This window comes from Caretta caretta, chromosome 16, assembly GCF_965140235.1.
Source record: "Caretta caretta isolate rCarCar2 chromosome 16, rCarCar1.hap1, whole genome shotgun sequence".
Classification (NCBI taxonomy): domain Eukaryota; kingdom Metazoa; phylum Chordata; order Testudines; family Cheloniidae; genus Caretta; species Caretta caretta.
The window spans coordinates 7,662,237-7,676,014 of record NC_134221.1 but is presented as its reverse complement, the minus strand read 5'-3'; the positions used below and the strand labels follow the sequence as shown (position 1 = coordinate 7,676,014).

General features: G+C 46.8%; 1 protein-coding gene across 11 annotated transcripts in view; it reads right to left on the bottom strand.

Moving 5' to 3' along the window:
• The window catches only part of CACNA1B (calcium voltage-gated channel subunit alpha1 B), a 480,390-nt gene that overhangs the window by 11,134 nt on the left and 455,478 nt on the right, over window positions 1–13,778 (bottom strand). For 6 of the 11 annotated variants that reach the window (XM_075120535.1, XM_075120534.1, XM_075120539.1 and 3 more), the window contains 4 exons: window positions 12,456–12,613; window positions 9,585–9,712; window positions 8,364–8,502; window positions 6,758–6,907 (listed from right to left, as the gene is read on the bottom strand). In XM_075120535.1, coding sequence (XP_074976636.1) covers window positions 6,758–6,907; window positions 8,364–8,502; window positions 9,585–9,712; window positions 12,456–12,613 — 575 coding nt within the window. The remainder of the gene's footprint in view (window positions 1–6,757; window positions 6,908–8,363; window positions 8,503–9,584; window positions 9,713–12,455; window positions 12,614–13,778) is intronic. The other 5 variants (XM_048822713.2, XM_075120541.1, XM_075120538.1 and 2 more) reach the window with 3 other exon arrangements.

The window sequence follows — 13,778 nt, the reverse complement described above, 5'->3', positions numbered from 1 at the left end:
GAGCCAAATTCTCCTCTCAGTAAGGCTGGTGCAAGCCCAGTGATTTCCCATGGAAATCACTAATGGAGGAGACTTTGGCTCAGGACTTTCACTTAGTCCGTTGGCCCAGCTGCGGGACAGGGGTGTGCAGTCCCCACTGCAGCCCCTGCCAAGCCCTGGCCACGGGGTGGGCACACAGCCCTGGGAAGCTGTGCTAGGACTCAGTGCCGGGACACTGCGGGCTGGCGCACACGGCCTGGCTGCAGCCACCGATGGAAGCCACAGGGCTGGGGCGCATGGCCCCGGCTGAGTCCCACCAAGCCCGGGACGTCACAAGGCTGAGGCGCACAGCCCCCGCCAAGCCCGGGATGCGGCGGGGCGGTGGTACACGATCCCGGCTCTGCAGCCCCCTGGAGGAAGCAGCGGGGCTAGGGCTGCGGGGTCCAGCTTGGGAACAAATGACAAGAACTTTGCATCGAATCCATGTTTGCTGCAGGCAATGTTAAGCCTTGTCCCTACGCCAGTGCCAGACCTGGTCTCTGTGACCTCCCCCTTTAAAATCCAAGCATTAAGAATATTCTTTCCAAGTGTCTCACAAGTGCAATATAGGGTTGCCAATAGACAATGGAGACTTCATTACACTCTCCTCCCCCTCTCCCCACTGCCACCATGTCCCCAGCCCTGCCTTTCTAAGAACAGCAGCTCCCCGCTCCAGAACATTTCACCTGTGGCCAAGGTGCTGCAGGAGAAAAGGCAGATCCATCATGATCCAGGTTCAGAGCCACAAGGAGGCTGAATGGTGTCAGAGGGATAGCCGTGTTAGTCTGTACCAGCAAAAACAACGAGAAGTCCTTATGGCACCTTGTGGCTGAAGGGGAGACCGGTGAGAAGAGGACCACTCTGTATGCTGGGAGGGCCTAACGAGACAGACTTCTTGGTTTCATGAAGAACCAATGTGGAAATCCTGTTGAAACTCTAATGGAACTTGAGCCCTTAGCACCGCAGTAGGACATGTACTGAGTAGTGCTCTGGGGCAGGGGCTGAGGTCATTGAGAGGGGTAGCAGTGTGCTTTGAGTTTTGGTCTCTCTCAACATTGCCATGGTCTTTGCTTGCATTATCCTGACTGCTACTAGCTCAGCGTGAGACCTGTCTCCTGCCCAGCAACCATTGATAAAGCTCCATAAATGACAAGAATCTGTTTTTCTTTTCTTTCCTTTCCTTTCACTTTGCTTGTCTCCAGCTCTTCTGTGGCCCTGCTTTATGGACATGCCAGCATGCTGGCCACCCTCTAGAGGCTCCACTGTGTTTATTGATTATGCAAAAGGAACTTGGTAGAGATGAGACTTCTACGCACAGCAATCTCAAGTCTCATGGATGTGGACTCGGGATTTCTCTCTGTCCCTTTGGTCATATGCGTGACAGAATGCTCCCTCCCCCTGTGTGCGCCTAAAATGACAGCTCTAGCAAAGCATTAACTTTGTTCTTTTTAACCTTTCTATCTACTCCCTTGTGGGGTTGTTCTGGTTGTTATTTTTTAACTGGTAGTGCTACTTTGTTAGCTTACACTGGAGTCTGAGTGACTGCTGCCCCCTGATATTTGCACATTATTAGGGTGGCTGGTATGCAATTGTTTTTAATTTAAAGACACCATTCATTTCCTAGTGGGTAGTGTCAGTGATGGGGTTTCTTATCTCACATGCAAGGGAGCAATCTGAGCAGAGTTTTTAACCCCCCGCATTCTTTCTTCCCAGCAACTCACTCAAACCTTGATCCTTCCCGTCAGCTTCACAGGTGGAACGTTGCTGCTGGGGGCAGGGCTCCCACAGACACACAAGCACTGGGACGGCACCGACTGGGCACCAGGGATTCAGAGATGCCCAAGAGGACTCTCTCCAGGGTGCTGGGATGCTGCAGCCTGTTGGAGGAGCAGGGCAGTCCTGGCTGCAACCTTGGAGTATTCTGAGTCACGAGTCTAAAGGGACGGGAATTGGTGGGAAGGCTAACACACTCGCTGCCCAGGTAGGAAGATGGCTCTGGTGAGTGGTGAAGGTTTGTAGTGGTGAGCAGTAGATGAGACACACAGTGGGGACAGTAACCGAAATACAATCCACGAGGAAAGTATTTTCTAAATGGACAACCTACCCTAAATTCTCAGTGACTGAGCGACACTCTTCACTCATGGCTGCATTTGCTTTCCACAACCAACTCTCTGTATAGCTTTTCAGGAGTGATGGACCCGAATACTTAGATGATAATATCTAAATTGTATTCTTAAATTTGTTCACCTAAATTAGGGTTATTGCTGATTGTGCACTATTTGTATCTTATGACTTTAAAAACAAACTTTGTATTTGTGGTTTCAGAGTAGTCTCTAAGGTGCCACAAGTACTCCTTTTCTTTTTGTATTTGTGGATAATCTAAGCACTATACCCAGATGTACAGACACTCTTTTCTTAACCCGTGTACTATGTACTTTTTAAACGTTAGCTTTAATACAATTTTTAAAGTAAGGGGGAAGAGAAAGGAGGCAAAGATGATCTCCGAACAGGGGACTGGTAGGTTACGCAGCCCAAACAGACAAAGTGCTGGATAAAGGACCGCATCACTCTAGCGCCCTCTCCTGGAACTCAGAAGTGGGCTTTCCCCACTCTGGAGCTGTCCATTTTATAGGTCCTTCAGCAGAGGTACCTGTCTTAAGAAGACGCAGCTCTGTATTTAAGTCACCAATAGAGCGAACAACTGGCCGCAGCGTAACTCACGCCTTATTTGTTTCCTTTTCCATTGCCTGCTCTGTACCTTCTTCCACACTGCCTTCCAGTGCCAGGCCCCCACACTTATTATTCAAAAAGGAGATTTCTTTTTTCAGGGGCCGGGGTAAGGTAGCAACACTGCAGATTTGACCTGCTGAGATACGGGAAATGACAGATCTTGGCCAGGAAGTAAATGCAGGAAATACCCCCATCCTAAAAATGGAGATCAAGACCTTAGATCAGGGGTGGCCAAACTGAGCCTGAGAAGAAGCCAGAATTTACCAAGGTACATTGCCAAAGACCCACAGTAATACGTCAGCAGCCCTGCCGATCAGCGCCTCCCCCACCCTCCCTGCACCTCCCGATCAGCTGTTTTGTGGCACGCAGGAGACTCCGCGGGGGGGGGGGAGGAGCTAGGGCATGGCCAGCTCAGGGGAGGGGGCAGAAGGGGTGGAGTGGGGGCAGGGCCTGGGGCAGAGCCAGGGGTTCAGCAGTGAGCACCCCCCGGCACATTGGGAAGTTGGTGCCTGTAGCTCCCGCCCCGGAGTCGGTGCCTAGACAAGGAGCCGCATATGGCTCCGGAGCCCCAGGTTGGCCACCCTGACCTTAGATTAAGTAACCTGATAACCCACCTCTGCCCAAAGGAACTGCTGCAAAGGAAACGACAGGGAGGGGCAAAGATTTTCCAAAAAGAAGCCGAGTTCATAGGAAGCAAACCTTCCTAGGGCCTTATTCTTCAGTTGTTCCAGGTGCAACCCTCTCCCCCACCCAGAAACTAACGGAGATAGATTAGAACAGTCTCTCTTCCTATACCACACAGACAGGTATATTCCCTCCTGGAGGCTCTCATTACCATTGATTGGACTTGCACACCCACACCCAAGGTACATCTGTGCTGGAACTGGAGATGTAATTTCCAGTGCACATGCTCGGTTTGATTGAGTGTAGCATAGATGTAGCAGCATGAGTGGCAGGAGAGGCTCGCTGCTGGAGTACAATCCCACCCGGGACCCTAGGATGTACTCAGGTGGCTAGCCCGGCTCTATTGTTGGTATGCTAGCTCAATCAAACCTAGCATGATTACACCTACGCAAGCAGGAAATGACACCTCCAGCTCGAGCGGAGACATACGGGAGGAGAATATACCATAGCCTTTGAGAGGTTCGTTAGTTTCTCATTCATTAGCAACCTTTACTGTTTTCACTTATGACATTTTTAGCCAACAAGGCAATATAAACAAATGCAAGGTATCACAATGTGCAGCATGCAACTACGGATCAAAGGAACTACAATGAACTGAAGTACAGAGAGACGGCAGCTGCATCTTTACAGCACCAGAAAGTAATCCAAACAAGGAGTGGGGGGGGGGGGGGAGAGGAGGGGTTAGTGAAGGTTAATCATTGCTTAATAACAATTTAATAGGATACAACTTAGTGCAAACTACATACTGCTAGGTAACTCCCCGGTGACCGTGTTTTGCTCCTCTGCAAACAATTCGGACAAGATGAGAGAGAATATTTGAAGCAGCCATTGTCAGACATCACGGCAGATGTGCAGCAGACGAGATGATGAGACAGGAGGGAAGGTGACCGGAGGAAAGGAAGAAAGCAAATGGGGAGGGAGGAAGCGAGATCGGTAGCGTGAAATGATAAAAGACGGGAAATGCAAAAGGACAGAGACGTGACAGGCAAACAGAAAAGGGGATGAATGAAAAAAAATTATTGTTAACAAAAGTTAGAAAGAAATTAAAGTTTGGGGAGGAACCGGAAGTAGCACATAAAGGGTAGGGTGGAAGGTACAGAAGGGGAAACACACACAGAAAGGACATCAGTTATTCTGCTGAAGTTACAAGCACTAAAACATTTATCATTAAATGAGGTTAGATCTGTTCAGACACCGTAGGCCTGATTCATAAATAAGTGACAGCATTAATGCAGGGCAGGTGTGCGCTTCGTTGTGGGCAACCTGCAACATGCTTCTCCTGAGCAAGAAATTCACTCCCTGGCTTCATTAATGACCTCTCTCCCGTGCCCCTATTTGCTCACAGGCTTCATCTGTAACTCTTTGTTGGGCAAATGGAGGAATCGATTTGTTTTGTTTAAAAAAACAAACAAACTATAGAAGAGGTTGAAGGAGTCTCCTGAGGGAAAGTGATGGGTGTAAGGGAGAGCCCCTGAGCAGTCTGGCAAATTTTATCTGTTCTGCTGGAGGGCTATCTGTGGGTCATGGGGCTTTTCAACCTGGGACTGATTTTGTCAGTTCTCATCAGTTAAGCAAGGCTGGGATTGGTCAGTACTGGGTCTGCAGTTTTCCAAGGACTGCCCAAGTGCTACAGGTGACTCCTTTCCCTGTGAATCAGTGTATTAAACTGGAGCAGGGTGCTGCTGGGAATGCTGTGGTGCTGGAGGGGCTAGTCTTTATTTTAGTGTCCCATGGTCATCAAAAAAACTCATGCGATTTCTGTGTTAACCCCTGAAATTTGCCAGGAAGAGATGCTGGTGAGAAATGGCTACTAAGTCACAGCTGCTTTTCATTGGTGGGTGAGGGAATCCTATGCATGTACTGTGGTCCCCATTAAAATCTAAAGTTTTGCCTTTGCAAGCGTCGGCAAAGATTTTGTTGGCAACCACTGTTTACATGCACAGTCCTGAATGTGCATTGTTGGGATTCTACAGGCTGAAAAGAGCAATGCAAATATAAAGTTAGTGTAAATATTGCATTGAAGAAAAGGATCAATGCCCAACACTAATGCCCAAGGAAGGGTTGTTTTTAGGGTTCGTACACTGATATTGTTCCCATTAAGAATGGCTTTAGGTTTGGTAGAACCTATCACAAGTCTATCCCATCAGGGTAGCTCAGCTTTTGGGACTTGCAGGCGGTGGTGGTTGGTTTTAAGCAAAATAAATAGAGTTCCTGAGAACACAAAGAATTCTGGGAGATGGAGTCTTATCCAAGGATTTCCTACAGTTCTCGGGGAAAGGTTTTCCTTTCTTAAGGTAGCACAGAGATCCAGACAGCAGAGCTGGGTGCAGTTTGTGTCCCGATCCAAGCTGGCTGGCATACAGACAGTCAGGAAGGAAGGACATATCTATTGGAGGTGTGGCTGTATACATGAGAGCCCTTCAGTTCTAGAATTCAGCACACCTCCCACATTCTGTCTCACCTGTAGAACAGCACAATCACATGTGACTCACTCATTATTATATGAATCAGGCAATTTGAGCTAAAGAGACACAACTAAGCATGGCAAGATGGAGATGTTCTAACGCATAACAGGCAGCGGGGTGATCGGAGAGTGTCTGGAGGACACGTCAGCAATGCACATGTGAAATGCCCAGAAGTGATTTGAGAAAACCGTGCTGTTATGTGCCCCGTGAAGTGCACAGGGGTAGTCACAAAGCTCTGAAGGCCACCTCGCATGACAAGGCTTCCTTGCAAGTCTCCATCAGATAAGGAAAGGAAGTAAAGTCTTAAGCATCATATTACTAATCCACCATACAGTGCACTACTTGCTAAACCTAGTTGGAGGGTGGAGGAGGAAATGCTTCGTATTTCAATGCAGCCCTCTGGTGAGGGAGAGCCTACAGCACATTTCATATATAAACAGGCTCATCAAAAAGAAACATGCAGCTTATTATATTCCCAGGGCTATGGATATACCCCACCATGAAGTTAGGGCAGTGACGTAGGCATGTTATCTGCAAGGTTATGGAATACACCTCTTCAAACCATAGAGTGACTCCCTGTCAATCGGAACATACATTTTCAGTTTACCAGACATCAGATTAAATGAGTGCTTTGCCCAGAGAGCAGGATTTCTTTTTTGCTGCCTGTATACGGGAATGGGGACAGCTGGGGAACAGCACCGTGTACACAGCATCCCAATGATCAAAAGCACAAAGGCTGCTCAAATTTCTGAGCCCCCAGCTCCATCAGTGTCTCTTAAAGAAACAAACAACCCACCAGTCACTTTAAAAAACAACATGACACGGACAAGAAGAGAGAACGTGTTGAATGCTTGACTTACTGTAAGTTTTCCATTGCCAGTAAAGCCTCCCTCCCTCACCTGAGTTTCGGCGGCCAGACGCGGCATGGAAGCCGCCCGCCCCTGGCTCTCCAGGCCAGGCTGGTGTTCTCCGTTGGTCAGGGTGGGGCTGATTTCTCTCATTTCTACAACCTGATTGGATTGAGAAATATTTTCAGAAGCAGGAACATAAATGTCCATTTAAAGCAATCGCTCTGCCAGGCTTGTTCCAGGACTAAGGCGAACTGCAGGGTTTCTATTTCATCTGTGAGGATTTATGGCTAGTCAAAGACACCAGCCTGAAAGCCCTGGTGACCGAAGGTCACTATTTATCTACAAACTGGCTCAGCCTGGGGAGCGCTGGTGTACGCTTCCCCACATGGCCCTGCCAGCACGCCTCAACTTGGACCCCTTCTCCGCGTTAGGTCAGTCTCCAAGCCGCACGCAGTCCATAAGGGAGCCACGTAGTGTCAGATATGGTGGTGCTTTTTATAGTATTCCCTGTCAATACTCTAGGAACTGCACTAAAGACCCCAAACCTCAGATAGGTCACTGAAGAGCCATCCAATGGTAAACACTCACAGTCGCTATTGACCTGGGCTGGATTCGAATAGGTGACCTACAATTAAAAGACTCCGTAAGCCCATCACACTAGTCCCTCAATCCTCCTGTGTGTGTTTGGGTTCTGATTTCCTCCTCTTGGCTCATTTCCCCTGCTCCGGTTTATCCAGTTCCGAAACGTTTTGCTGTGAAAATGACACTCACTAGAAGGAAAAGTTAAAGCCCACCCCTCATCCCCCTCCGCCCTGCCCCACTTAACACCTACTGTCCAGCCGTGTTCACCTTTGATCATGTATCGATGATGCCAAACTAATCCCAAATTCTCTTTTCTTCCCCTGCCTGTCACCTGAGCACCAATTCCAAGCAGCTCCAACAGCCAATGAGATCCAGGTCTGGACATTTTCTACGGATGTGTTGTCAGCTGAAGCCCCAGTGGGGACTCAGAGACGGGCAGCACTGGAAATGGAAGGCCCACGAAGCAAGATATAGGATTGGATACACTAAGCCAAAGCCACCACAGCCAATCCCAACATTGCCTCTGCAAGAGACACAAATGTGAAGGCCTTCTTCAACCACGTTTCCTGTCCACCAGTAACAGTGATCTGTCTAGGGACCTGCACAGCTAGTACCTGAGCGCTTCACAATCAACAATGGATTTTAGCCGCACACCTCTGTATAGCAAGGGACAGATGGGGAAGCCGGGCACAGTGACTTGCTCAAGGTCACACAGCAAAGTTTGTGGCTGAGCTGGGAATTGGACCGAAGTCTCCTATCTCCCAATCCAGCCGCCCAGCCATGAGACCGTTCTTCCTCCCCCATGCTCCCATTTGGAGTAAGCCTGAGTCTGCCACACAACCAAGAGGGGCATCTGCCAAAGAAAATGTTACAAAGACATTAATGGGTCAGTTCTCAGTTACATCCCAGCAAGTCTTTTGCAACGAACAGAGTAATATTTGGCCCAAAACATGAATGTGGAGCTATTAGGCTGTCAAAAGGAATAACTCGCTTGACACCTATGGAGACCTATTACATTCCACTCTATCTTCACCTGTTTGCTTGTCCGTTCAATGGGAATTTCTTCCGAGTGGCCTCGTTCAAAAGCTGGTGTCCTGGTTTCGTAAAACACATCCTGAGTGCGCTGAGTCCCCCACGAAACAGACTCCTTGATCCCGCTCTCTGGGGCTGGCCTGATGCAAGGTGAAGAGAAAAGGTGAACTGCTGTGCTAGGCGTTTTGCAGTTGGATTTATTTAAAGTGCTCTGGAGCAGTCTGGGGGGCTACTTCTCAAGTTGTGGGGGAAAAAAGCTGGATAGGGGAGCGGCTGGTGAAGCTAGTAAACTACAGGGCTCTTGAACTTTGACTGACAGATAATTTCCTCATTCACCCTGAGGATCTCAGGAAGACCATGGAAACAAAACCAATCTACTTAAAAGGGAAAACAGCAACCTGTTTTCAGGGCTTTAGGAAATTACTTCTGGGACTGACACAATAGACCTAACTTTTCTTGGAGATCACATGTTGCTAAACAGGTGTATTTTTCACAAAAGAATGGACGAATGCTAGACTGTCACTAGTAAACACACAAAAATACTCAGCAAATACACATACTTATGTAAAACATGGAGAAGTTACATTAACATGGCCAGCTAGGCTAAGAATCTTAAATGTTATTGGTCAAATTCCTCTGTGGTGTAACGCAAATGAAGTCAGCAAAGCTGTATCAGGGATAAATTTACCCCTAGGTTTTTACAGTTACAGGTTTATCAACCAGTAGGGAAAAATATGGTGGTATTAATGTATTTACATCTCAGAGGTCTATTGTTGAAAGTCAGTGGCACGAGTGACCCACACAAATCTAACACACAAGGAGGGCAGGAAGTAGAGAGGGCACTGGGGACAATTGTGGCAAAAAGGGTTTTGCATGCATATTGTGCAGAGATTGTATTGTCTGGCTGCAGGAAACGAGGGCCAGATTCTGCCCTTCTCAGTACCATGCATGGAAACTCCCACTGACATTAAGTCCTGTCATATCTTGGGGGCATTCTTTGACTCCAAGACTCTTTAGAATCAATGAACGTTCACTGGGCAATTTTTGCAATATTCCAAGCTCCCGGAGCCCAAAAACACAAACTAGCAATGGTGGGAAGTTATGAAATGCAGACTGCATAAGGGGGCTGGTTCAAATACGGAGAAATCAGAGAATTACGGAGAAATCATCGTGGGGGCCACCGCAGTCTAAGGTAATTGTGGGAAGCCGGGGGACTACTCACAATGTGCCCCCATTGTTGAGCGAGGTGCAACTTTTCTGGCGGAGGAATGCTTTAGCATGGTTGAACACCAGAGGCTGGGTTTGCTCCAGGGTTGCTTTCAAGGGGTGGAACAACGACACTGGTCCAGTCTGCAATGCATAAAGAGAGGGCATCAATGAGAAAGCTACAGCTGCTTGGAGAATGTGGGGTGTGGTCTTTCCTAGTTACGTTCTTAATGGTGTCCACATTATCGAAGCCCTGTTCCAAGATCGCAACCAGCACTAATTGCCCCCTTCACTGGCATTTTCTGTGTATAGGCCACATGGACCTTAAAAGAGGTCCCTATTTATCAGGGATGAGGCACGTTGCTGGGAAAGTATAAAGGAAGCATGCATTGCCACTGTCCTTGCTGTACACATTCTGTGGGCAAACAGAAGCATATCAGCCTCCGGGGATGTCAATCTGGCACCTTGTTCCAGCACTAAATTCACATTTTAAAAATGGTTTCTTTCGCTCTTTCCGGTTCGTTTCCATAGCACAGTAGCCAAGCCTTTTATAGTTCACAAGACAGATTATTTGGGAGGAATGGTTTTAGCTACACATCAATTTTCAGATCAAACAGAATAAAATTATATGGTTTTGAGTCAACCTCAAAAGGTCCCACAGCTTAAAGGGTCAGGTGCTAACTCAGATCTCAGTCTGTGATGCCGAGTCTCGTACTGAAATACCCTCACGCTGCCTTCATTAAGAGATGTCTCCCTATTGACAGATGCATGCTGTAAATTGCATGTGTACTCAGCTGCTGTAACATCACCCTGAAGTCTACTAGGTGCTTGTTATTTCAGGAATTCCCAAGGTTTCAATCCCAAGGCCGTGTTTCTGATTTAGGGCTTCATGGTACCAATGAAATTCACCCATCATCCTGGCTTGGCGTTAACTGAGTGACCCTGTGACCATATTATATGCTTTATAGATGAAATCCTGGCCCATTTAAAGTCAGTGGGAGTTTTGCCACTGATTTCAGTATGGCCAAGATTTTATCCTATGACCTTAAGATGTGAACATGGACAAAGCATGGGGATCATTCTTTCAGATCTTATTCAGTCACAAGGCCTTTTGAAGTCAATGGGAGCTGGGTTTAAATTCTGAGTAAGAACCGCAGGATTTAGCCCAATAACAAAATGCTCTGCTTGTGAGCTGTGGAACGATTATTGAGCAAAAGTAAGTGTGATAAACAGGGACAGATGAACTAGCTTGGCTACAATAAGAATCAATCCAAACCTTGGCCCCAAACTCAAGCCAAATCTTTCTCACTGTTTGCATAAAGTTTTCACTCGTTTGTCATTGTTGACTGTTGACACCTGACCTGATCTTGGAGGGACAACAGTTCTGGGTAAAATATAACTTATCTATAAAGCATGCTTATAGACATAATAATGGAAGTTACTGAAGCTGCAACAGCAAGTAGAAAAACCAAAATACATGTATTAAAAATAGACTTGGCGATAGGTCTTAAGCATTAAGCGCTTAGAGTCAGGCCTAGTACAGGGTGGCACGCTCAAGGCTGAAATCTAATGTCTAATGGATTCCAAGCGAGCGCTCCCTAGGGCAGGGACACTCTCTTTGTTCGGTGTTTGTGCAGTGCCTATTGGCAGTTAGCATAAATATTATCTACTTGACCAAAGGTTATGAAATATGTGCTTGACTTAGGGTTAAATACAGCAATCTGTATCTTGTGATAGGTTAGCCGTGTACCTAGGGTAAACCACAAATGAAGAGATGGCCGCATCTTCGGGGCTTTTTACAATAAAAGGTAACTGCATTGATGTACCGAAACTGTTGGGAAAGGGACTCACAGCAACTGTTGGAAATGTAATTATGGTCAACTGGAATATCACATATGGACAATCCCAACCCTAAAACTGATCTCTCAGTATATCAAATATGAGTAGGGGCCTGAGACTTAATTAGATATGGTCCCAAATGTATGTGGGTGGAATGGAAAAAGGTGCATAAAAGATTGTCAGTCCCATTCCTAGCTAGCTCACCAGGATGATGACACGGGAACTAGGCAGGAAGTCTAGACCAGCACCTTCTTCTTGTGGTAAATATCACAGCGAGCAGCACTGCTTTTTCTCCTGTCTTTACTGTAATCAGTCTCCATGATGTTGTAAGTGTGTCAATCACCACAAATCTGCATGATCTGGGAAATGTTGTTATCTTTATTGTGCTTTCTTTCCTTCGTCTAGAATTTCAGTGACACTTGCCAGTATTACCTAAAACATCATCAAGTCTCTGTCTGTGTGTCCCACACTCAACCGCAGGATCTGTACAGCCATCTGGGGGAAGACCTGGAAGCAGCAAGTGCAATCTCACATTCTCAAAATTTATCAGGCTACATGCGCCTCAGCCCTCTCAGTTCTGGCCACGGTAGGAAGTGGAAGTGCCCAAGCTCCATGGGTGGAGATATTTTCAAGGAGTAAAATTTTCAGCAGTGCCTAAGTTCCATTTTTCAAAAGTGGCAGCACTTGGGAGCCTAAATCTCACGGAGTTTCAATGGGTCTTGGGTTCCCAAGGGCCTAAACACATTTTAGTGCTTTTGAAAAGATTACTCCTCGTCACTTAAAGAGCCTAAATCTCATTGTCTTTTAATGAGACATAAGCTCCTAAATCACTTAGGTGCTTTTGGAAATTTTACCCAAGGTATTTCCAGCTCCGCTGAAATTAGGAAGGGTTAGAAACTAAATGAGATTTTCCACTTCCAAGATGCGCTGAAAATGCAAAAAGGCTTGGAGAAGCATCCCAAATTTCAGGTGCTGGATGGAATGGGACCACTAGACTTTCTGGGGTTTGCTCATTGCTAGTATAAATGATCGTGAGATGCCCATGCACCTTGGTGGGAGTGAGAAGAGGGAACAGCGTCTTGCTGCTGGGTACCTGGCAAAGACCTCCAGGTGGCTGGTGCACTTGTTCCCTGCTGTTTTTATTCTGCTTGTAGAAGTCGAATATCATGAGAGCGGCATAGACCTTCCCCACAGTCATTTCGTCAGCTGGATTAGGAAACGGGAGGTGAAAAGCAGAAAGGAGAGTCAGATGGAGAGGGGGAAAGAAGGAACGGGTGTCAGAAATGGAGGGAAAGGGAAGAAATTATTTAAATGGGGGAAATGTGCAATGGACAAGACACATAGGACATCACATTAGAAGTGAAGAAGGAGGAGGAGAAAGAGAGAAAAGAGGGAAAGAAATGGTTAGAACAGACTTCTTCAGCTTAGCAATTTTCCTTTTCCTTCATTCTGTCCCTGACCATTGTTGCCTTTCCACTCTCTGAGGGTCACAGCATCCGCTTTTGAAGCCACCCACACCCTAGCTTTGCTCTCTGTTGAAAATATTTAGGGATATGTTACAGGAAGGGTGCCCTAGGCAAGTAAACCCGTATGCTGGTGTAAGAATGGGAGACAGAAAAGAACATTTAAATTAATACCAGATCTGCAGCTTTTATCATCAGAAAGGCCTTATTTTTCTTTCATTATATTATCATCAACAGGGGAATAATGGGATAATATACATTTAAATTGTATTTCATTTTTCCAGATGGCTTTTTTGTTTGTTTTTGTTTTACAGTTCTATCACTGACCTCTCCCTGTTGTGCAGCTTAGCACCATACCTTTCTCAGTTAAGGCTGCCCTGATTGGACGGGGCTGTTTCTCGTTAATCAGCAAGCCAGGGGATTCAGAGCCCTTACTTTTGCCAATCAAGAGAATTTCAAACTTTCCATTTTCTCAACATACTCCCACAGGCCATCCTTAGGGGAGATTAAGCCTTTAGTACCAACCCCCTCTTCCTATTACATGGGCTCTTTGCAGCCTTTAACATCCTTCTCTTCACTTTTTTTGGATGCAGACAGAACCCAGATGGTAGAAATTGCTCCCCTGACCTGCAGGAGCCAGACTGGAAGGAGATAAAACTACAGGAAGCAAGACTGCTGCATGACAAAGAAATCTCTCTTGAAGAGGCTGGACAAGGCATTGCTCTCTTCTGGCCTCTATGTATTATCTTTGTCCACAATGCAAATAATCTACTGGCTCAGGCAAAGTTTTGAGACCCATGCCTGGGAGCGACCTTGGGATTCTTAAGACTGAGGGATAGGGACACGGGACTGCGAGCGTTCCAGAGGTGACATCTGAAGGAAACTCCAGGCAGAGGATGAAATGGGCT